General features: G+C 28.6%; 1 protein-coding gene across 1 annotated transcript; it reads left to right on the top strand.

Annotated features, from left to right (window-relative positions):
• The first annotated feature begins 1,167 nt into the window (after nucleotides 1-1,167).
• Nucleotides 1,168-27,882, top strand: LOC111038017 (protein Wnt-11b-like). Its single transcript, XM_022320933.1, has 5 exons — nucleotides 1,168-4,908; nucleotides 22,417-22,661; nucleotides 24,848-25,203; nucleotides 27,289-27,563; nucleotides 27,642-27,882. The coding sequence occupies exons 1-5, from the start codon at nucleotides 4,778-4,780 to the stop codon at nucleotides 27,814-27,816; spliced, it is 1,182 nt and encodes a 393-aa protein (XP_022176625.1). The 5' UTR covers nucleotides 1,168-4,777; the 3' UTR covers nucleotides 27,817-27,882.
• The last annotated feature ends 41 nt before the right edge of the window (nucleotides 27,883-27,923 follow it).

Genomic DNA, 27,923 nt, shown 5'->3' on the forward strand with positions numbered 1-27,923 from the left:
CCATCTTTATATTATGCCCTCAAATAAATGCTTATTAATATAAATACTTTTAGATCAGTAGTAAATTAAAATGAACAATTGTTTATACAATTAATGAAACTTATGTAAAAAGCATAAACCAACTAACACTAAAAAAATGCATAAACTGTTTTTTAAGTACAGATTGACAAAAATGTTTAATTTCTCCTTAATTGCATACTGTTTAATCTAACAAGACCCTTTATTTCAATCTCAAAAATAGATTTTAATTATTGAAGTACCGTATTATCTCATTAATCCAGACTTATCAAATAAATACCTCAAAATTAATTAACTGAATTCTGTAAAATATGTAGTCTGTGCAGTAGTCTATAATAAACTTGTAAACGTCTTCTTCCCTATTTCTTCATACTTTTGCACATTATAAACATTTGGAGGATCTGCATGAAATAATTAATAATTATTAGTGAAATTAATGTGAAAGGAAGACGAAAAAAGATCTAAAAGCTTTAAAAATAATTTTTATTGATTCCATATAGTGCAAAGAAAACTTTTTTTTTTAAACTTTATATTAATATGTTGTTAATGTTTTTTTGCTTAATTTATAAAAATATTTTAAAACACAATTTACATAGAAATTATCTTTAATTAAATTAAACCATTTAAAATATTTCTTGTTAATTTTTGTAAAACATTTTAATTTCCTAAAAAAAATATTTTAACAATTAATATCATAAAATTATAATCATGAACATTGAACTTAAAGTCTAATAAAATATTTTTGTTTTTAAAATTCACCTAAATTATTTGCTTTATGTTTTTACAATTTAGATAATGGCCAGAACTGATATTTAACCTAGAGTTCTATTATTATAAGTTATTAGCATTTAATTTAACACAGTTAAAGTCTAAAATCTATGAAAATTCCAAACCTAAATAAACACTATTTCATATATTTTTTTTTGTAGAGACAGTGGCCTTAAGAGGATGTTATCCCCGCATGTGTTGTATCCGTGTTATAAGAGCGTAACATGTCAAATTTTACGTTCAGCTGATCACGTTTAGCTCTGTTAGTTTAAAAATTAGGGCGAATTGACCTCTTATAAAATTAAAGGTAAGATTATTATGGAGGGCATCTCATAGGCTTTTTATTATATTTAAATTTTAAAGAGAGGTATGAGTATTTTAAGATGTACAAATAATTTACAATTTTAAAATACTCATAACTCGTTTTAAAATTAAAATATAATAAAAAGCCTATGAGATGCCCTCCATAATAATCTCAAATTTAGTTTTAATAAGAGGTCAATTCACTCTAATTTTTAAACTGACAGAGCTAAACGTGATCTTCTGAGTGTAAAAAATGGTATCGCCTCAATCATATTACGCATTATATATTTATTATAAATATGCCTAAATTACCAAATTCAATTTTAGATAATATTCTTAAAGCTAGTTTGAAAAATTTCAATTATTCACTATGTGCACTCAACTATGTAGTTTAATATTGTGTTTCTATCATGTATATATGCAGGGCTTCAAAACGTCATTATTATAATATTATTATGGAAAAAACTTTCAAAAAATAAAATTTAAATTTGTTCTATTTTTGGGATGATGATAATATATGGGCATTACCTGATTTTAAAGTCTGTGCATGCCTATGCCCTTCTTAAATGGATCACCTGTATGGCTGTATATTATAAATTTATAAATATATAAAAGTGTAGATCTTCTCTTTTTGCTAACTTTATAAGAACTAACTTGGCAGGTATTTTTATATTTCTTAACATTTTAGTACAATAATTATATCACAAAATTATCCTTAAAAACTAAACAGAATTAAAATCCCAATTAGTACTTTACACATTACATATTTAACTATTTATGATGTCAGGATAAATACATGCAGATCATTTCCAGTTTTATCTTTTATTATTTTTCTTAATATTGGAAATACATAATATAAAATAATTGACAGTAACACGAAAATAACTAGTGTGAGGAAGGGGAACAGAGCACTATGGCAAGGACAAGGGTGACTGATCACATATGGCCATATAGTTCAGAGTAAAGGTTGGAGAGAAAGAAGAGAAATATTGAAAGTACCTACTTATTCAGTCTAGAGGTCTAGAATTTTTTAATGTAAATCAATAATATCTCTGTAAATATTTGTAATTTTTGTTTTGATTTTTCATGTATTTTGATCGTTTACTATACAGGAAAACTCAGTGTTTGTTCCAGAAATAAATTGTTTGGTTGGCAGGTGGATCTGTATGAGGACAATCATTCATAACTATTATTGTTAATATCCAAAAATCTAAATATGGTAAGATTGAAGTATGAACATTATTTAAAATTAGGTAGGTACTTAACAATTATCTAAATTCTCATTTTTAAATTATATAATTCGGTGCCAATTTATGAAATAAGGGATTGGGGAGAAAAATGTACTAATTATGCAAAAACAGCATTGAAAATATTCTGTTTAAAAAAATTACAAATATTTTGAGAGATATAGACTGATTTACTCTACAAGCGTTGTATGTAAAATGTTACAATTAAAAAATACTCATAAATCGCTTAAAAATTAAAAAATAAACCCGACACTCGTAGTATGTGTATTTAAGGGGTTCTCGAGGGCGCAGCCCTTATTTGGAATTTTAGCTCACCAGAAGTTAGGTCCATCTAAATTCGGGTCCACACAGAAATAGCAAAAATAAAATAATATTCTTTTTTTAAAAACAATTTAGATAGTTTCATCTGTGTTGGAAAAGTTGTGTTATTGTTTTATTTTTGGCTACTATGTATGGACCCGGCAAAAAATTAAAATATCGTGGAGCTCCCTCGAAACCACATGAAATGTATGGTGAAGCTTCAGCTCCTTCTACCTAACATATTTAATCACCCTACTCTACGTCTATACAATATCCCCAAAATCATAATCAATACTATGTGACTAACAGCCAACTAAATATCAGTCTGACAGTTTAGGGCTATAATATATGATGAAGTAGAATGTATAGTATTATTCAAAAAATTGTTCCTGAAAAAATATGGACAGAAACAAGTTGAATTCATCAATCGTTTTTCTAGCTTATTATGAAAGTCGATTTTTAATATTAATAAGTATAAATATTAAACATTTTATAAATTAACCGAGGATTTTATGATCATTAAAATATAAAAAAGCAATTCCCGCACAAAGTTCGTTTTGTGTATAACATCTAGACATTATTTACTAAGTTAATAAATTAAAATATTTTTACATAGTTGAATTCGCGGTCTATCTAAATCATATTATACAATTCAATTAAAATGTATGAATTAAAAAGATGAAATAAAAAAATTATGTCTAATTTTTAATACAGTCTGCACGCCATTGCACGTCCAACATTTCATAATTTACGTATGTTGTACTGCACACAATTTAAATCCCTCCCTCAAATAAATAAGTAAACCGAATTTATATATGTAATATATTTATTGATTATTGTATCATATTATATAGTTTATATAAAAAAAATCACTATATATATTTTATATATAAATAATGATTATACATGTATTACTGTTAGTAGGTACTATAACCTAATTACTAATGAGGTAGTAATGTATATCGAACATTAAGAGTAGTTAAGCATTTTATATTAAGTAAATTTGTTTATAAGTTTGTTAATCACAACAGTTTTACGATATGTATTAATTTAATTTCGAAAAAACTAAATAAATATACCTTGAAATTGTAGAAGTAATAATATTCAAAGGTAATTAGTAGGTATTATATAGTTAGTGTATACCTAATATATATAACTAACATTTTTTTATTATTATATTGTAGCCGTATCATTATTTCCATTGCAGGAATGTACATAATAAGTTGTATTATTGTATTTATTTATTTATTCATTTTTTGTGTATAATTTAGTATTAATCATGTTAATCATTAACATTTTAAAAGTTCCTTAATTGATCGTTGTCTTTAAATTGTACTTCGAAGCCCACATCACTGATTATGTGTATTTTCTTTTTCTGGTGTCGGCATGTTATTATTTATACTTAATGAACCACGGATTCTTTTCTTTATCGCTACCTGTGATTTTATTTTATTTTGCATAAATCTTTATTAAATTTACACATACACTATATAGGACTATAAGGACGTACACACACAAACGCACGCACACATGCGCTCACACTCACACATACATACACACACACACACACACACACACACACACACACACGCACCCAACACACATTACCCCCAAATGAAATAATTTGGGCCGTTAAACAAAAGTAAGAAAAACTAGTCTATAAGAGAGTAATTTACCATCTAGTGTCAAGTCAGTTGTGCGTGTAACAAGATACCTGTTAGTCTGTATCCTTGTGGAAGGTCTTTCGAATACCTATCGTTAATTCTTTATTTCGTAAAAGAATAATTATTTTATTACATATAGTTTGCAATTTAAGAAATAACGTTTTATATTCACAAAGTAATAAGTATGTAATAAATTTGTCATAATTATAGAATGCAATTTTATATAGCATAAGTGTTAAATTGTTTTTTTTTCAATAAATTATTTTTAATAATAAACAAAAAAATGTTTTTTTAATATGTTCGTTATTGTTATTTTTTTACATTTCTTTATTTAAATCTTGAATTCGTCACGAACGTTTGTGACTAAATATGAAAAATCTATATCTTATAGCGATGAATCAACAAATTTTTTTTTAAAAGAAAAAAGTGTTAAGTTCCGAGGTGTTTGAAGAGATATGATTTTCAGAATTCTGGTTTATGCCTCAAAAAATTATTTTATTCTTAAAAAGACTGTGCTTGAAAAAAACTGAACTCGTAATGTGGAAACGGGTATCCATATTTATCGTGCTGCCAATGTTAATCATACAGATAAACAGTATTCAATGGCTGTAAGTACTAAATGTCAATATTATTTTTATAAAACTTAGCAATTTTATTTTATACTTATTTAAGTTGTATTAGATTATAAATAATTTATATATTATTATTATTATTAATAAATCATTTATCTCAATATTTTTGGTAGTATGTATTGTGGTATGTAGTATGTATCACATTTTTTAAAATAGGTATTATCCTAATTTATTTTATGAAATTATTCGTCTGAAGTACTTACCTATATTTTCTAAAAAATTGATTACATTTATATGAAATCATTATTTTTATAAATTGAATTATATAGTCTTATTTTAATTATCATGTAGTTAGTAGATAAACCATAATCAATAAGAAAAATAAATTTAATTTAATATATTTGTAAACAATAAACTCCTGACATTTTAATAAAATCTTGACAACATTTAACGTCTGTCTACAAATATGTGAATTAGTTATATAATATTTAGATGAATTATACACGTAGGTACAAAGTGTCTTGGATAAATTAAAGGTTTTAATTGAGACTTGAATATTTGTTATTTTATGTATTTTGTTGGAACCTGTATGATTTTAATAAAATTGTATATTCTAAATATGAATATTATAATATATTTAAAAAACCTAAATAATACACATGCAATTTAACATGAAAAAAATTATAATTTTGAATGAAAATGTTCGGTGTTTTGTATTGTTCATATGTATATAATAATAATACTATATTATTCAATACTTTATTATATTATAATATAATATTTTGTAATAGTTTTTATGTACCTATTACAATTAATGCATATTTCATCAAGCTTTTTTATTCATCCCGTTCGTATTTTTTTTTTAAATATTCTGATTCATGTCAATCTCTCTACGATATGATCTCATTAATCACATCATAAGCTGTTCAATTTCGTAACTTCATTTTCAAACTACGCAGTTTACACCTGTCTGCGTTTAAAAAAGAATTAATCATAAGTATTAAATATGTATTAAATATATATGTCTTAATCTGAACATCTGAAATACATCTTAACCTCGCCAAATAAACAAACGTAATATTATAATGAAAGCCGGTTGCGATTGGATTGGCCGTGATTGAATGGGCGTGAATAAATTACTTTTTATAAACACCGAATTTTCGTCAATGAAACAAAGTTAAATATAGAATTATCTTGAAAAATAACTTATATTAAAAAAAAAAATTGTCTAGTTTTTAAATTTTTATATTGTTATATAAATACGGTTTTAAATATCCATTATATGTATTGGTAAATTTTGTGAAAGTTATGCATTTAAATTTAAAAATAATTGTAATAACTTTTATTTGGGATCGAACCAATAAAATATTTATTAAGGAGTAATAATTCCACCAAAAAATAATAAACAATGCCTAGGTATACTAATGCACGGATATTGGAATAAAATGTAAACGGAATCATCGACCTACGCGTATTTACTTTAAAAAGCAAGAAATAAATTTTGAATATTTTTTCTTCAAAATCACATTTTTAATGAATGAACCACGAATAACGATTAGTTTATTTTTCTGTTAACAGCCCATGCGTAGGTATTGAATACACTACTGCTATTAATATTTGTCATCGTTAAAAGTTATATTTTGTTATAATATTATATTCACTTTTAGTTTCAATATACATACAACGCAATAGCATTATTAATTTAAATTTATTTACATTTCAAATGCTGTATACTAGGTGCAGTAATACTAATAAGTACTGTTTCTTTTAAAAATTGGTTTATCAAACTATATAGTGCCTATATTATATAGTGTAATAATTACATAGTAGTCAGCTGATAATAACTGTACTAATTTTTAGTTAAGCATCTACAAAACCTTTACGGCCAGGTACTACTTACCTGGAATGATAATAATTGATTTGGGATGATTTAAATATTACTTTAAACCTTTGAGATTTAACAACCGAGACAATTTTTATTTTTATTGACGCACGTTGACAGGTACAAACCACGCAATGAAATGCTATGGGCATTCAATGTATTCTTTTATTTAGCAGCTATATTAATATCAATATTTTTGCACTAAAATATTATAATAAAAAATGTCGTTGCCTAGTGCCTACTGAATTACAATACATAATTATACAAAATAAACAGGGTCAACGTGTTTTCCCGAGTCTCTATTATAGCTGTAATATGAAAAATCAGCTAAATACTTAAATTATATTTAATTAAAATGTCCATAAATTTATACCTAATTGGTATGTTATATTTTAAAAATGTTTTAACATCAACATATCTAGTATGATAGTTTTAATACAATGATCTAAACAACTTTATCAATTTCACCCACGATTTTTATTTATATAGTTACGTGGGATAATCATCTTGACTTAATATGTTACGTATACCTATTTAAATACATAAATTCATTACCTATCTATTTAAGAGGACGTCGTACCCGCTACTTGTGTTGTCTCCGTCTTACTCATAAGTCATAACACTGACAATTTTACGTTCAGAAGAATCCGTTCTACTCTGTTATTACCTCTTTTTTAATATTAGATTAAACTAATCAATTATAAAATTTGAAGATATGCACATTATCTAGACCTGCAAGTAATGTTATTGATTTTGTGATTTTAGAATGTTGAGTTACGAACATTTTAAAATTAAAACTGTACCTATATGTATTAAAATAACAGTGTTAAATGGATTCTATTGAACGTACAATTTGCTATGTTAACATGTTTTATGTTTGTTAGAAAAACGAGCCCGAAGTATTCTTAAAAAGTGTGATCGTTTATCCCGTTAAAAAGTGATATACATTTATCTTATTTATTAGCAACTTTCTACATATAAAATCTGAATAGCTTACACGTATTTTATAATATTTTTTATACCCCACTTTTTGTAATATTGAACTATTATGTTTTTTTTTTTATTTTTTAAATTTAAAATATTATTTTATTCACTTAATTATTAATGTATAGTGTATACCTACATATATTTCGATACATTTTATTACGTTGACAACTGTTAAGTCAAATAAAAGAAATTATTAAAAAAAATTTAATATTTGTTGATGCAAATCCATAGGCGGAGCTACGGGTGTGTCAAGTATTCGTCTGGGCACACCCTAAATGCAAAAAAAAACATAAATATGATTCGCTTACACACGTATTTCATAGTAATATTTGTAATTACTAATTAGTAAAAATAGTTAGTACCGATACACTAGCTATGCCTGGCCATCCAATTTTGATCGAGCGGAGGAGGAAATTAAAGGTTTAGTTGAATCTAAATTATTCTTTGGCTCTGTAATACATGCACAGTAATTTGTGGGTACAATTAATTGATGTAAATAGTTATATTTTATGAAGACGTAAACATTACATAAAACTACGTAGGTATTGCTTTCAACACTACGAAGAAAAAATGTAAAAGGAATTTAACTAATTTAAGGGATCGAGGACGAATACCAAATAATCTATTTTTAGATACTTACCCCGCAAATATAAGTGTTCAAATGATTTATAACAATAGCTACCTACCTAACCTATTATTTGTGAGATTTGAATTATTGTTGTCCAAAACTCCGAAACATGAGTAGACACTTTCGTTTTATGAATAAAAAAGCGAATTGAAAAAGATGTATATGTTGATTCGATATAATAACATCATGTTAGTCAAATAAGTGAAATGAGAACAATGAAATAAATAATAAAATATATGATATACATGTAACGAATAGCGATACCATTATAATATCTTCCTGTCATCTCTAGTCAATTGTTCGGTTAACAAATGCATAGATCATCGTATGTGATACGCTGCCGAATACAATGAATACGAAATTCTTACTAATAAATCAAATGTACATACATATTTGAATCAGGAATAGGTGGGTGGTTGGGGGGGTTCAATCCCCCCTCCCAAAATATGTTTAGACATAGTCGTGGAAGATTAATTTTAATTATTTTTTACTATGGCTATGTTTATAATTTATTACATATATGTATGCAATTTTTTTTACCAATATTTATTCAAGATGAACAATAAAAATGTTTAATTTTTTTATTTATGACTCCCCTCTGCAGACTTTTTTTTCTGTATACGTGCCAAATTTTAACTTGTACTAAAACATTATCAAATATCAGTATAGGTAGACATATACGAATCATGTAGACAACAACGATGAATTGACTTACTAACCTAATTAAACTAAAAAAAAGTTGTATTTGATTTTGTGTTGTCATTTTATGTACACGTGAACTTAAATCTGTTAAATGAACCGTATTACGGATAACTATATTATGTGAACAGTGAATGTTAAAGATAATTGATAATAATTCAAAAAATGTCGCATAGATTTCTTCGAACTTATATCTGAAACAAAATTAAAAATAATATTAATAAAATGTTTACGTATTAGGTTCCCTATATTTTAATTCACCTACTTTGAACTGTAACTACTTTATCTATGTTTTTCTTCAGGTGAAAAATCATTTTGAAAATACACAAACGCCATACTAGAATGTATAGGTAGGTATAGTAGGTACTAGGTATATCAAATAAGTACCTATTACCCAATTTTCGATGTAAAAAATATGAAACTACAATATGTATAACGATTAGCATTAAGTACCATTCTTTACTTAAGCTCGCATAAAGCCAAACCATTTTTTTAATTGCAAGAAGACTTGGCATGGTGTTTAATTTTTTTACTCTTATGATTATTTCCACTATTTCATCGCATATCATTATTTGCAATAGGTATTTATACCTTTCTGGTTATTAATTTACCTAATCATGAAAAGCAGACTTTATTACTTATAGTTAAGCTCTTAAATATATCAACCAGATTTAAATCTGAATTATTATATAATTACCTACATTACCACATATTAAAATATCAATAACTATTTACTTTTTTACTATAATAATATGAATATCGTATAGATATAGCGATATATTTTCTCAGATCTTATTCTACCTATACATAGTTAATTAATTTTAATATTTTTTTTCAATTACCATTTATAGTTAATTTTCGTATTATTCATATAAGTCTTATAACTTTTTTGTTGATAACTAAAACCAATAGGTACGCGAAATAAATATTCAAAATAATCATTGCTTCTAGCTTATTTCATATTATTTACCTACATGAGAATAACGTATTATATTATGTTGTACGCATAGTGTTGGTTTTATTTTAGATATTTTAAGTTTGTGATTAATGATTAATGAACAATGGCGGAATGAGTATAAACATTATAGTACTCGATGGATATATAGTAGCCAGAAGGTATCGAATACTAAATTACTAAAATGCCACTTTATGGATTATAGATAATAATGATGTAATGATATGTATACGCCGTACCTATTTACTATTATGTACCTTCTAATGCAATATTCGTTAATAAACAGAACTTTTTTCCTTGTTTTAAATACATTAACTAAAAAGAAAATCCAATCAAGGTGGAATAAAAACACTTAAAATATTAAATTCCGATATAATCTTATAGTTATTTTAGACAAAACAACCACGGTTTAAATTATAATAATTTTTATTTTCTTCATATATTATAGGTAGTTGGAATTTTTATAGTATTATTTATTATGCACATATAATTTTTATTATTAATATAATATAACATAATATTTTATGAATACGCAATAACTATACCATTTTGATTTGAGCTATAATTTTATATTACTCTATAGTTCACACATCACACATATAACTTTTCGAAATATAACTTTTTAATTAACAATTATATCTTGTACGTTAGCAGAATTATATGTCTTCAAGATTCTTCTTTTTTTATAAATTGATAAAAAATTAAACATTATTAAAATATTAATAAATTCAGATTTTAAACTCTTTTTTGTTGAGAAATATCATTATTATTATAAATGATAAATAATTTAAGAATATATAAATTCGATATTTTTTTAATATTCATGGTCTGATATTTTTAAATTCACGTAAATAATTATTAGGTTTGGTTTGATTTATATAAATACAATAATAATTAATACAGTGTTATAAATATATTGGTTTTTGTGTTTAAGTGACAAATCACTGCATTTTGCACATCTCTATCTATAAGTTAAATCGAACATGTTAGAAAGTCAGCTTATCGTCTCAATGTTTACAGTAATATAGTAATTTAATTTTGGAAAAGGCTTCGATGTAACGAGAAAATCATAATTTGTCAAGTATTTGAAAATAATAATGTCTCTGCTATAAGCGAAAACGTGAATGTAAATTACTGTACACCTGTAGCGTGCGTATCTAGACGATTAATCACGCACTGGAAATATAAGTGTTACTTTTTACATATATTTTCTTGAATAAATCGTTGGAATGTGTACACAATTCCAGTACTGTTAAATTTACACGTTTACTCTACAAAACCACTCGACAATGTGGTTTGTAGGACTCTGTTGACTCTCAAGTCACGGTATGTTCAATTTTGTGTTTATGGTAGGTATAGATTTAATAGTCCTCAACAAAATATTCTGCAATCAATGCACATAAATTCAAAAATGAATATTGGCATTTAGGCATATTCACAATATTGTATTACAAGCGTTTTTAACCATGTCAAAAATAAGGGAGTGGGCTTGGAACTGTTGGGCTAGTCTTCATCAAGTATAGGTACTTTATTTTTCATTTTTGCATACAATTTACAATTCAAATTTCACATTTTTAAAACATGGAAAACTTCTATAATATTGTGTTTTTGTGTTACTGTATTTTTGATAAGTGTCAAGTGGGGTATAAAATTATATTAAGCACTAATCATAGGTAGATGATACTAATACTTTGATTCACGGACTTCGATAAATGATACATACTTAATAATTGTGAATTTGATTGTTGTCTTTTCCATACGAAATGTGGCACTTAATATTTAAAACGTTTATTTTTATAACGACTATAACTTGTTGTTAAGTCGTTAATATTTTAAGACCGTAAATTAATCTATTAATAATAAACTGATAATAGAATCCCTTATATTATATTTATTACAAGGGTGACATAAATGTCCAAAGTCTCTTTTAACCTTACAAGAAATAAGATCATTATTATAATTAATGATATTAATGAATTTATTTTATTTTGTATTTTTTGTTCAATTCCCCTGCATGTGCGTCAAAGGGTGTTGAATGTATTTTAAATAATTAAGAAAGGTAGTCATACAGGAAACTGACTATGAATTTCCTATTTAATTTTCGGAAGATCGTAAAAAGTTTGTTACGTACTTACGCATATAATATATAGGTCCTGTTAAAATTCTGATTTTAGTTTTACCCCAAGGTTTATCGACAATGACTCAATGTCCTTTCTCTTCATTTAAAGAGCTAGTACCTAGATTGTATAAATTTAAAGACAATTATTTAGATCGTTTTCACCCAATAATCAGTTTTTATGAACCGTTAGTATTTTTAAACCTTTATTGATTTTAGATCAGTACCATTTGTATGCATATGAGTGTAATTGACGTTTTTATCGGATCGAAATATTTGGATGAATAAAATAAAATGTGAAACAATATATAGCAATGTATCTTATTTTACCCTTTTATATTTCCACAGTCCTGACCGGTTTTTAAGTCCTTCATCGATAAATATATATATTAAAATATAAAATTGAATATATTATAATTTACAACACTTAATTCAATGGTGCTTAGTATTTTACTTGTCAATAAAAAATAATGAAATATTTTCTTCATATCTTGGGTACAAGTGAATTTTATGAAATTCCTACATTATCTAACAATAGCAATATTGATTTTATCTATATGCTATTTCAAATAATAATATGCACAGCTCAGTGGAAAACTTTAAGTATAGTATTTTACTATACCTTTATATTTTGAATACTTGCAATAGTTGTTTGAATCGTATCGATGTGTATAACACTAGTTTATGTAAACAAAATAAAGTGATTTACTAGTACACTGCAATATTCAGAATAATTCATCAAGCATAAATACTCCTATTTTATCTTTAATTATTGTATTTATTCAAATTCTGATTTTTGGATTTTTTTAGTCTACTTAATGACATCCTTACCTACCTAAGTATAAGAAATAATAAGGGTGACATGCTTGGTGGTATCGCACTATATACAGGCTCGTCGTAAGATATTTTTCACCCAAAAGTGAAATTGTAATACCGCTTTTCTTCGTCGATATTTATTCAATTTTAGCGCCTTCAATTTCTTTAAAACTCTGTGCAAACGCAATAATTGTTTGTTGGGCATGCCTGTATAAAAGTGTATGTAAAACAGTCAACATATACCAAAATGGTACTTAAAATTAATATAACTTATTAATAAATGATATAAAACGATGTTATCCATTGTATATTCATGTATACATTTACGATTTATTATTAATAACTAATATCTATGGCGTTATGGGTATACCTGTGAAGATCTGAAAGGATGGTAAAAACAATGAATTTTATGTATGTAGTGTATACATTTAGGTATATAAGGAGCAAAACATTGGAAAAAATGATAGATAATGCAAAATAAACCTAAAATAATTTGAAATCAATTTTTGAAAATATTGAATTTCACGATTACCAGATGATATACGGAACAATTTATAACATCGCTTTAATTAACAAAACATTTTAACCTAAGATCATGCATGACATAAATTTTATAATTTTTAGCAACATATTTATAACGCTATACCGCCATAGGTACTCGAGGTGCCCGGTGGTATAATGTATATGGAAGACAAAAACCACGTGACAAGTATAATTTTAGGATACAATTTTGTAACACATTTGTGTATTGATTTTAGTTTCTTTTTTTATTTTTAAATATTTAAATACTAATTGGTTAAGTATTACATATTTATACCTGACAACTTTTTGATTACATATAACATAATAATAGTAATAGAAAAAGAAAAAGAAATTGTAATATCTATCATTGTACTAATGCATATAAAATACTTGGTACATGTTCGTAAACATTTTGAATGGGGGGGGGAGGGATGTAGCCCTCTCGACCACCTTCATAAATACGCCCTGTATGGATTATATTAATTAGGTTTTTGTACTTTAGTAATAATATTATGTAGGTGATATAAATAATTAGACATTTTATCCTTCGTCTCGTGTATTATTCAATATATTGATAGCATCAAGTAAAGCCATAGGTTTTCGATAAAATTATAAAAGGTAGGTACATCACATTGGTACATATTACATAATATAATACCAAAATAATAATTTAAGACCATTTTATAGTACCAAATTATCGTACGATATATAACAAATTTCGTCTGTATAGAGTATACAACGTATAGGTACTTCGTATATTATAAATACTAAATAGATTATGTATAATATACATATAATAAATTGAGCATTTTTTCAAACTTTTACTTGTTTATTATTTATTTAGTATTCTGTACCTATACTTAAGGGTTGAACCTTACCCAACCCTTATGTAATAATATAGAATAACATAACATGTCTAAAAGCGTCAACTAAACATAACACATATGATTATATAGAACTAGGAGAACTTACTATTGCGTAGCATGCGTGAAATAGATCATTTTCGGGGGAGCATTATTAAGGTGCTTTCTGCCAAAAAACAGGGTTTCAGACTTATGCATAGCCCAGTTCAATTTCCGTTCCCGCGATGTATTGTTTTAAAAATATTGCTTGGAAACCATTCAACCATGTAGGTAACTAATGCCATAGAAATTTAACTATATAATATTTCTTCACATTTCAATGCACTATTCCGCATAAGCCTATTATTTGCCACACAATGAAGTGCCTAAAATTAAAGAAATATACTCATAACTTACATATTATAACAAATTAAGTATAAAAGAGAATGACTATATAATCATCTAATAAATTAAGATGGATCAAAAATACTCCAAAATTTGGTTCGAATTATCATGCAGTAGAAGACAATAAGAAATGAAATGTATTAATATATCGATACAGAATAGGGCACACATATTCCACCTACGGGCGTGGGTATAGTAATTTAGAAGAAGAAACAATATGTGTAACTGGTGATGTTCCAGAGACAATTAAAAATATATATTCACAAATCACAGGCGCTATGGGTACTCAAAATACAAGACAACAATTTTAAACGATTCGCTGGGACCTGGCTAAAGACACGATCAAATTATAACTAAACTCAGTTTATTCTAAAGAAATTTTTTTTAAAAAAGAATGTTATTATTAACTTGTAATTTATATCAACACAGAACAAATTTTAATTTTAGCATCGGCCTATTCTGAATAAAATAAATAGAATATTTAAAACGATATAAGACGAAAATGACGATATGCAATATAATTGCAAAATATTAATACTAGCAATAAATTCACGATACAAATCGTTAAGAATTACTGTATTTAAGTCTCGGCAAAAAATTATATTTTTTTACCGGCATATATATTATGTTTTAATGAGTATTACAAGTACATATTTACGACAAAATAACTCGCTCGAGATCGTTTTTCATATGTTTTCTGTTTAATACGCCGTGTCAGCTGTCGAGGACTGTCGTGAGTTCCGATAACTCGACAACTTAACTAAATTATACATTTTATAATATATATACATGGGATTATATATGTACTGTGTCGTATTACTATTACATTATTATTGCCATCAGGTATATATCATTATGTAGTCCACGGCCCACCCGAATCAATTTAGTTAGTACTTAATAGTATTACATTAGGCACTACTGTGTATGTGATTTGTCTTATTTTCACACATAATATAAAGGTAGGTGCGTTCAAGTTTACTGTTTCTATATGTTATGATGTTTTTGTTTAATTCAGTAGGTACGTGTATAGCTGAAAGCTTTATTTTATAATCACGCACTCACGGTCAAATATTTTTTTAAGTAATATACTTTATCAATTGAAATTATTTCCAAATATGAATAAATAACAGCATAATATTACATGCAAATTACACAACCTAACCCAACGAGAACTTAAAAAAAAAACTGTAGCCTCAACACATCAGTACCACTTGTAATAAATAAGTTTTTCACTGACCACTGACAAACTATCATAACACATTGGTACCTATAAATTATAATGGCACCTAAGTAAGAGCTAGTAATATTTATTTATTTATTATTTTATATTAATTGTTTATGGATAGATATTAAGTATTATATAATATATTAAAGTTAATACTTAATTGGTACTTATTAATTCTTAACCTATATTCTATATAGTATATACCCCTGTATGGCTTTGCGTAATTGCTCGAACACGCCATAGTTAAGATAATAAATTCATACTAAATACTAGTTTTGAGGGCTTGAGTTTTGGGTACACCTATTATACCCATGTATTATACATAAAAGAAGAATTATTTTGGCTTCGAACTCTCGAAAAGTATTAACTTTTTGAAAATATATTTTTACATAATTTTAAAACATAATAAAACAACATCTTTAAAAAATAATTATAATTTTTTTACAATTTTTTAATGAATACGTTTCAAGTTTGAATGAGAGGAGTTAAGTGACTTGTAGGTACCCTGAAAAATGTGTGTTCATTACTATGTGACATCATTCATATCTAAGTTTTAAATACTTAACTAAATTAACTACATACTGGTTCAATATTAGATTTGTACGCACACAAATTCTCAGAAAAATATTTTCCTAAGAACATGAGTTAGAAAACGTATGTTGTCATCATAAAAAGTAAAAATGTAAAGTAATGTCGTACTGAGCAATAATAAAATATATTAAAAGCTATAATGTATATATTTTTTAATGTTCTTTTGTTATGACTTCAAATTATATAAAGAAAAATATATATTAATACTTTCCGAAAAGACGAGTGTTTATACTGTCAAAATAATCATTCTGTGCAGATACGTGTTTATTTGCCCGGAGATATTATAATATGTACCAACCTACCTACCTATAGATTATCAGTAATCTGCAATAGCATAACTTAAATATCTACCTATATTATATAGGTATTATTTAAACACCGCGGGAGGTAAAAATGGTAAAATTTAAATGTTATGATCGTTTTTTTTTTCGTCTTATGACTGGATTAACGTATAATATAATAATATAATGTATAATATAGAATACATATTATTAAGTCGAGTGTACTCACATAGAGATAATTGTTCACTGGAAATCGTTCGGGGAGATCGATGACAAAAGATATAAGATAAGTATTATAATAAGATGGCTAATAAGATAAACCTACCTATGTATAATATATTGCATACATATTATATCTAATGCAACAGAACGGCGGCGGTGATCTTACAAAATACCTAACAAATACAATTTAATTGGAGATGTAATTAGAAAAAAGGTTTTTTTTGTCGTTTTTTTTTTTTGGCATCGTAGAGAGTTTACCCCGTACGATAATGTGTATAATGTATGGTGTACCGTCTAAGCATAAATTACCTAATTGGACACTCGGGGTGAAAATGTACGTTGATGGCTAATAAATATGCGTACGCCGGTTTTCGGGGTTTTTTTATGTTATTGTGCATGATGGTGGGCACCTCTCGTTTACGTACAACAATATATACAGATATAGGTTATTACACATACGTCCTAATATATATATTATTCAATCGTCCCGCGGACTTGGACCGGTTTGGCGGTCGTTAAGTAGATCTCTAGTCACTCATATTTTATACATTTTATGCAGGCTTCAGTCTTATATAGACATATTATTACGGATCTAACACATCATAGGCATATTGATGCGCATATGACGTGTGTGGCGACGTGGTGTTGATGTATAGAAGGAATGTCAAACACGCAGTCCGTGTTTTTTTTATGGTCCACAGCTAGCTATTAATGGATAATTAATTGAAAAAAAAAATTATAAAATTTTCCTTTCGTGGCACAACTATGTTAGTGTAAAGTATCCACTGTTACTTTTCTGTCGTTTATCCTCTAATACACTGTAATCGAATAATTATTGTATAGTAGGTAAAGTATTCGTAAAAATAAAATTTTAAATGTGTATAAAATGTTTTTTTTCGATAAATTGCTATGTGCTGCCAGCATATAGTAAATTATTCAATATATATTTGGCCCAGTTAATACGTTTCAATGCAATTTGACATACCTGCAGCTGTATAGTTAATATTATTATAGTTATAGTTCAAACCTCTAATCATATTTGGTTGTAATTCTGACAAATAGGTACCTTAGTACCTACCTACCAGCAACTTCTCGCATGACGCTACACTCGGGAGAAATAAATATACATTTAGATATGGAATGTGATCTGAATACCACATCGTGACTTACTCTAATTACAGTCCATTATTCCAAACCATGTAGTCTTGCCATGTAATATAACATTTCATTTTCATCTTATAGGATACCACGCGCTTGGTACTTGAAATTCCGACCAGTTTGTCCTGATATTTTATACACATATATTATAGGTATACCTACAGGTTATTTAGTTAAAGGCTGATCAAATGAAAAAAAATATGTCTTGTATATATACACGAGTACCTACCTATAAAGGTACGAGATCGTATCGGTCTAGTATTCTAGTGTGATGTACTGATGTGTGACTATATACCTATAACTACCAATTACCATAACATAAAATGATTAATGATTACGAAAGTGCATTTAACGGGGACGATTTATATTATACAAGTTCAGCTGTAACCGTTAGCAAAACATATGATTCAAGGAAACTATTATAAATTTCGAAATTGTTTAAATTTGATCATACATATTATATTATTATAATTTATATTTAGTATACATACTTAAAATCGATCGACATACGCGGTTTATGCATTGGACATTGGTACATACCAACGTTTTTTAAAAAGATAATCATCAAGACACGCGAACGAAATGTTAATATCCAACAATAAAATAAATATACATATTACATATAGGTATTATAAAAATAAAAACATATATAGTTCAAAACATTTAACTCTTTTAAATCGTTTAAACCGAACGAGAAAATAAGACGATCAACTGATTCTGATCGTGAAATTTTAACGATTTGACAGGTTTTGTTCGTAATTTTAATCCATTCCTATATATATACATTATACTTGTGTGCTGGTGTCCAAAACATTTCCTTAGTACTTATATGTACTTTCAATGTACATATTTTAGTAGTGGCTTACCCAAAGGGAGGTTAAGGGGGTTCAGCCTCTTCTCCCTAAACAATGACCCTGGAAAAATATAAGATTGTACTAAACTATTTAGCATTGGAAACTTGAACGTAAATAGCATAACATAATACAATATTCAGCATTGGACACTAAATCACGTGTTCTAGCCAAAGACTATCAAAAAAATATCTTATTAAATTCTTAGTCCCTTGTTTTAACCAAGATCAGATTAACATAATATCATTAGCATATTAATAAAAGTAGTATATAGTTTACCGTTGGTTGAAATTGCATTATTATAATGACCATTCTAAACGACATAAACCCCCGAAAGATGTTTGTCCACTAGGTACTCAGCTCAACTAAACTTTAAATACTCGGAACTAAATAACTATCAACTATTTCAAACTTTTGATTTTTATGAATCGGAAAACTCAGGAAATTATTTAACTTCGAAATATAAAATTAAATTTATTATAATATTCTCCTTCGAAAAAAAAATAATGATAAAAAATTGTATAAACTATATTTTTTTGAAGAAAAGTTTGTGTTATTAAAGATTTTTCTCTGGCCTTGAAGTTTCTTTTACCAGGGTCACCACCCTACGCCAATTGCACCTCTTTGCAGGTTAATAGATGTAAGACTAAATACATATATTATGAGACTATGAGAGAATTTGTCTACATATACCTAATCTATTATTTTGAGTCAAAATAAGATAGGTATTCAAATATTTTAGATACAAATTATAAAGTGGCATACCAGTTTATTTATGAATTATTTTGAGTTATGGGTGTAGTTTAATCTAGTTTCAATAGGTCCCAAATTGTATTCAGACTCTGTAGTTCAAGACTTCTAGTTCATGTTTTAATAGTTATGGCGTATACATGTATTATGTTATCCTATGCTTCACGGCTTGTATTTTAGTTTAAAATAAAAAATTGTAATTGTGGCCATCTATTATATAAATTCTGGTAATAATAGTTTTAAAAAATATTGATTAGTAAAATTATCGACGAGTACCTATAAAATATAATATATTGCGACGAGGTGGGACATTAGTACACTCTATGCGTAATATATCTATAATCTATATACATACTTTAGGCATACAAATAAACATATTATTACGTATAATGTGCATACTTCATGGTATATATTTGAAGATTTCCGATAAGTACCTATAGGCTATAGGTAGTTCAAGCTTGGCACGTGGCACGAAATTAACTCGTTTCAAACTCGGTGGCGTAGCAAATCTAATGAAACGCGATAAATAGGCGGAGAATGATTATAATATAATATTAGGTATTCGTATACAACATTTAAAAAGTCATGGATATTACCATCTCGTTTTGATCATATTGTCGCAAGTTAGTTGTGTATGCTGTGATATGATTATGTTAAATTTGAAAATAATAATATTTAATAATATAAAAATAGTATTTTTTTAGCTATATATACCTCTTTTACAGAAAATCTACTGAGCAAAATACATAAGATCTCTCTTCTATAAAACGGGTAGCTTCTAAATAAAATTGTTGAAATATTTTTTATTACTTTGTCTACACCAGTCGGCACTCTCCGTCCTTGCCGCATAAATGACAAATGTGTACAATAAACAATATTTTTAAATGAAAAGCGCCAAATACAAAAATATATAATGGAAAATCCTTACAACTGACTACTCTAATCTGTTATGTTCGTTTAATTTTTAAGAATTCTAAAATAATTTTTTTTCCAAAATCACAAACACTATTCAAAAAAATGATTTAGTTTAGGCTTTACAGACTATTTAGAGCAGGGTTCTTAACCTGTGTTCCGCGAAAGCACTTTATCTACATTATCTATCATTTATACTTTTTTAAAGATAATTTTCACAGGGGTTCCGCATAAAAACAATATATTTGATGGTGTTCCGTGATATCAAAAAGGTTAAGAAACACTGATTTAGAGGAACCGAGGGCCCCCACAGACCTCGTGAATTTTTTTAGCCATTTATACACTTAAACCTAAACTTTTTTACATTTTATTCAAATATTAGAACGAAAATAAAAATAAAAATACTCAATATTTTAGATTTCCAGCTATGGATGTATTCATTTTACAATGGTAATAAGATATCGAGTGTTTCCTTTTTTGTGTGTGATATGTCATATGTGTATAAGATGTATTATATGAATAGAAGAAAAATGTTTTGATTTTCAACTTCAATATCTTTTCTGCTAGGAAAATTAATCTATTTGGTACTTTTGGGAGGTCAAAATCAAAAATTCCCAGAAATATGTTATAATAATTGGAATACACTAAAAAAAGTTAGAAAACCTGGAAAAAACAGAATTCTTACGCATAGCTATAGGTTTTGACAAAATCTATTTTCTAATTTTGTTATAATTAGAAAAACGAATAACCGTGGGCACCCTAAGTGTTTACCCCTCTAAATACTAAATGTTTAAATTAGCATTTTCTATGTATGGTTTAACTTTCGAAAATGTTTGGCTCTTTTCAAACTAGTTATGTATACTATATAGACATTTTAATATTTTTTTTTGAATAAATATCGATAAAAAATTTTCTCTCTGTCGAAAAGCTTGAAAATGTAATAAAAAGATCATCATAAGTTTTTATTAAAACTATTTAAAAATATTAAAGTTACATATTTCAATATTTTATAAGCATTTGAAGCTAAAATGTTGACGAAATTCATCAAAATAACGAACATAATATATTACAATTTATTTTGTAGCTGAAAATGTTTTTAAAAAAAAGGACAATATAGAGATAACGAAATTAGATATTTAAAAAATGAATGACAATTTTTAATATTTTGTTGTAATTCGAAAACTTCATTCCTGGGGACTATAAAACTTTAATATATATTTTATAATATTATATTCGAAACGATGTTTAAAAATATTAAGATTAATTTTATACTATTCATACCTCGAATCTTTATATTCACATCTACCATGGTATAATATTGACTAGACCCGGTGGCAAATAATTTTGACGCTATGTGCCAAAGATTTCCTTTTTTTTTCGAGCGTGCCATTAAATAATAAAAATGGTTACAACTGAGGTTCATATTATGAACATACGGCTATTTATCGTCCAATACCGATTATTCAATTTTATCTGTATATATTAATACACGCATTGTTATGTTATTTTTTATTAAAAATAAAAATAATATTTTTATATAATATTATAAATATTTTTTATTTTTTCGCGTGCCTTGGATTTGCTATCCCAGGACTAGAGTATATTATTATAGACTTATTAGGCTATACTTTACGGTAATATAATAAATTGGAATATAATAATTGTGTTATTATTATTTTATTACAACGTGCGTTCGCTGCAGGGGCATGCAGAAAGCGGCCGGCAAAGTGGACTGGAACGACGTGGGCGTCTGCCGGACGTTGCGCAAAACCTACGGACTGGACTCGCGTCAAGCCCGCATTTGCAAGTCTTGGCGTCCAGTCATGCAGCACGTTTCCCGGGCCGCCGCGTTGGCCGTGGTCGCCTGTCAGTCGGTCTTGCAAAACAGACGGTGGAACTGTTCGTCGGTGCGGTCCGCGCCGGGACTCACGCCGGAGCTGGTCAAAGGTTGAAAAACTAGTTTATTTGTTATATTTTTGTTATTTTTTTTTTTAAGCGCTCCCGACGTATTCCCCGACACATTATCATAATAGCTTGAAACACCATACAACGTGTACAGGGTGTAACAGAAGTCAGAAACAACTTACAAATGTAATTAACTATAACCATGTGTACCCAATAATATCTGTCGTACCAATCAGTTTTTAAAACAAATTTTTTTCTAGTTAAATTTTTAGGTATGTTCGTATAATAATAATATTTAACAAAAAATTATTCGACCTTATGATTATTAATTATTACCTATACGATATACATATTATATATAGTTATTAATTACATTTGTAAGTTTTTTTACATCCTGTATGTAGGCTCCATGTCCGAATATAATATATATATATTATGTGTATAAATATTTTAATTATATGCGTGAGGCGTATGTATAGGCGCGTTCGAACATCACATTTTATTTCTGATTCAAACTCATACATCTTTTTCACGGACAAACGTGATAAGTTGTATACATGTCGACGACAGTTGTCATATCCTATAGGTGCATACCGAGCGGGATTAATAGGTTATATATAATATATACTCGTTTGAAGTATATTATGAACTCTCTCTCTCTGTATATATATATATATATATATTATATAATAAACATATTATAATACTAATATAGATATTATCTGCAGTGTATTTATTACAAACGGCACACTAGCGGAGGTGTAACTGTGGGGGACGGTGGAGGGGACCTGGTTTAACCCCCTCCCTTATTTAAATCCTTCCCACTATATACGTCTAATACCTTGTGCATTATACACACAAAATTATACAATCAATTTACAACAACAGACGACATAAGACGGGGGATGTTGTAAAATTTCTCGGCTTTCCTATATTGGAAAATTATTCATCACCCCTCCGCCACCCAATTAAATATTCCTAAATACAGCTTTACATCACATGGGAATAATTATATGACAATCAGAACTGTATGAGTACCAGTGGCGTGCTCAGCTTTTATGAAAGGGGGCGGGGAAATATGAATTTTTAACTATTCTCAGACCACATTCCATATATACATGAAATGACAATATCGCTTTGTCGTATTATATTTTATATGACAAAAATAAGCTTAAGGGGTGAGAATGGGAAAATGACACTTTAACCCCCCCCCCCCTCAGAACGCCTCTGGGCCCTGATGCGTGCCTACTTTAACTTACAGAAATACAATATTATAACTTTACAATATTATGATTGTAATTAAATGACTCCTATACAAAATTGTATAGTATTTCAAAGTAATTTTGAAAATAATTTGAAATACATAAATCTAGGATGTTTCCCCTTGTGCCATTTCCTCTCTCCCAAACTGGACAAATTCCTCCAAGGCAAAAAAATTAAAAGTAAAAATACTAAACAATAATATATAAAGCAAATCAATAAATGTAAAAATGATTTAGTTAATATTTAAACATTTTGAACATCATTCTGGGAGGAAATTTTTTAGTCCAGGAGGAATACGTCTAGTACCTCTAAAATCTGCATGATGGATAGGTACGGGAAGGGGGGTAACTTCCAATTACCAAAATACATATGGGTAACCAATGGATGTATTAATGTTACAAAACGAGCCATCATTATTATATTAATAATATAAATATAGCAGTGAAATGTTTTGAGTACTTATAAGTTATAAGTTATGAGTTATACCTGGCAATAATATTATTTTATTCGATTCCTTATCGTAAAAAATCATTGCCGGATCTGTGAGACGACGCCCAGAGGGATGCAGATCCGACGGAACGATTAATCCCCTATAATGTTGGGGTAAACTATTTCAGTCCATAAACAGGTAGGTAGGTACATATAATATACTTGTATACTTATTCCGGCAAACGTCTCACGAATGATCAACACTAAACAATAATTTAATATTGCGTGCCTATATATAATACAGTTGAATTACTTGGTGTAGACTCGTCCCCAGAGGATAGCAATAAGACGGGGCATTTTCCCTCGCTGGAATTTTCAATCCGTTTGTAATTTGCCCAAACATAATAATATTATCGGCTATGTCCATTTTAAATTACCTTTACCCCCCCCCCCCCAAAAAAAAAAAACGTGTCCGGAGACGCCCACGGGTATCGTCATATATTCAGGTGATATTATAATGTAATACATTGCTGCAGGCACGAAAGAACAATCGTTCGCGTACGCGCTCAGCTCAGCAGCGCTGACATACACAATGACCAGGGACTGCGCTTCCGGAATGTTGCCGAGCTGCGGTTGCGGAACTCACCCGGAAGACACGGACGGCACGTTCAAGTGGAGCGGGTGCGACGACAATGTCCGGTGGGGTGCCAAGTTCGCCAGACAGTTCGTGAAGAACGGAAACCCATCGGCGGCGATGTCGTCGGGCGAATACAGCGGCGACGACGACGACGATGTCGACGACTTGTCGGCCAACGCCAACGAAGATGCGGTACTGCGTGAACAGAGAGCCATGTCCATAGTCGACGAACACAATTACAAAATAGGCCGAAAAGTAAGACGCTATATATACTAAGTACTTACTACTTAGTTGGTACGTGTACATGAAACTATATGCGGTATTGGTGTATACCTAGGTATCTGGTTGACTTGTTACCTACTTATACCTAGGTAGTGGCGCCAAGCGTGGATCCAGAAAATGTTAATAGGGGTTGGCGGGTGCCCAAAAAGGTTATAGATCCATATACCTTATACTATTAGACAAGAACTGTGTAGTGTGTATAACAACAGCATTACGAGCGGCGTAACAACATCTCGCTGTGATAGGTAGGCTGTCTTGACGAAAAAATACAATAATCTATACATCTTACCCAACTACCCCGCACTACCATGCATACGAGTAATTGAGTAATTAAAAAGCGCCCTCCATGTTGTTACACTCCATACATTCATTGTTTGTCTAGACGTCTAGTAGTACCTATAAGTTCTGTTTAGATCAATTTTAGATTACGTTATTTATAATACAAACGTATTTTATCGGCAGAAAGGTGGATACATGTATATATGTATATCCACCTTAATCGGGGACTTGGCACTTGGACGGCATAAGGTACCAGAGACTCAAGAGCCCCCCTTTCAGAATCCACTCCCGAGTAGCGCCAATTTGTTTGTAAGGCATTGTGGTAAAATAAATGTATGTTCTTATTAAACTCACTTCAAAAGCAGATCGCCATGTATGCTCTAATAATGTATTGTACGTTTATGCAATATATTTTATGCATAATACACGAGTAATACGTTTGGGTACATATTATTGCATTGGAAACATTTTTTTCTACTGATATTATAGAAAAACAAATCTGACTCAAATTTGTGCGCTGAGGTACAACAAAACCAAGATACCCCTATACTGTCTATATTGTGTATTTTTTTGGTGGCAAAGTCGGGGTATACAACTAAAATTCGATGTTTGTTTATCCGAAGTTAATAGCGGCGAAAAATTACTGGACCCTTTTCAATAAAATGTAGATCAATAGATTACTTGAAGCTTAAATGGTGTTAATAGCTTATTTTTCAACTCCTATAGTTAGGTAGCTAAAAGGTTGCTCACACATGATTTTTTTACAGCTTACAAAAACATAAAAATCTATTTTGTTTATCTAAATTGTAGCAATTGGTTACATATTACTGAATTACTATTATAACAATTTATAACAAAAATGGAATTAACATTTTTTTATAAATATACTTACTAAAAATACAAATGTTTGTCCCAGACAACTTCGGCGGGACAGCTATGCAGTATTTTATACATAATGCACATTAATCGCGGCTGGGATCTTATTCAGTTCACTTTTATTTTATACCGATCGAAATCATCGTCTTACCATTCAACTACGATCAACCACTTATTTGTAGGATGTGCCAAACTCTCCACGTTTTTAAGATTAACAAAAGATACGTAACAGAAGATATGTATATCGAATTGTTATCCCACATACGTAATATATATACGTTCGGCAAATTGATAGTTGAGAAGGTACTTGAATCTAAGTGGCCTATCCCAATTGGGATAAATTGGTACCTATTTATGTCATAAATTATTACAACCATAAGATTTTGAGCTTTATCAATCTATAGATAATTCGTTTCATTGTAAACTATTTGTTATTTTGTATCGAACGAAAATTAGCTCAAAAACTACAAATAGCATTTCAAATTAAGTAATTAGGTATACTAGTTATAGAAATATTGAAAACTAGTGAATTATGATGAAACCATTGGGCTAGCCCATATATTAGGCGTATCTTGAACCTATATGTCTGTTTTATCGGACGTCGATATAGTTTATATCCCATTCTGAGCGAAATAATGGCATAGAATTTTGACTTATGCCAACCATTTTTGTACCAACTAATAATGTTGGTAAAATAAGATTGAAAATAAAAAAACGACAGTAACTGTTTCGTATCCTATGAACAAATGTTAATTGTGCATAATGAACCGTGAGTGTATAGGAACAATACGAACGCTCACGGCGGACGAGAACCTGCAGAAGAATTTAGGAGCGGCAGCGATCCGTTTGGCAAGGGGATCATGTATCAACAACTTCTGTTATTTATTTTTTTTTGTTTTTCAGGTGGTCATGTCAAGTGTGAAAACCCATTGCAAGTGTCACGGCATGTCGGGATCATGTAACGTGAAAACGTGTTGGAGGGGTCTGCCGAACAAATTCATTGGGGTGGGCATCAAATTGCTGAAATTGTACAATAAAACACCGTTGAAAGTGGAAATGGTCCAAGTCATTCGATTTGGTCTTCCAAAACACACAGACAGTTCATTGGTTTATATTACCGAATCCTCAGATTATTGTAATTATGACCAGAGAGCAGGCAGTTATGGAACAGTCGGCAGGTGTGAATGTTATAGATTTATAAGCATATTTTACTTAATATACTTAGTATTTTATTAATATGTTTTTTTCTACCTTAGAAAGTGTAACTCCACAACAGTTGGTACTGAAAATTGTCTTGCCATGTGCTGTGGTCGAGGCTACACTACACAAATTATTGAACAGACTGAACGCTGTCAATGCAAATACCATTGGTGCTGTTATGTGAATTGTCAAAACTGTACTAGCCTAGTAAAGAGGCAAATCTGTAATTAATTGTAATAATTCATAAAAATTTGAAATTTTATATTGTGAAAGAATATTTTATGTGTTTTTTATAACCATTTGGTAAATAAACAAAATAAATAAAAATGGAAAAAGTT

This window comes from Myzus persicae, unplaced genomic scaffold (genome assembly GCF_001856785.1).
Source record: "Myzus persicae strain clone G006 unplaced genomic scaffold, MPER_G0061.0, whole genome shotgun sequence".
NCBI classification, from domain to species: Eukaryota; Metazoa; Arthropoda; class Insecta; order Hemiptera; family Aphididae; genus Myzus; species Myzus persicae.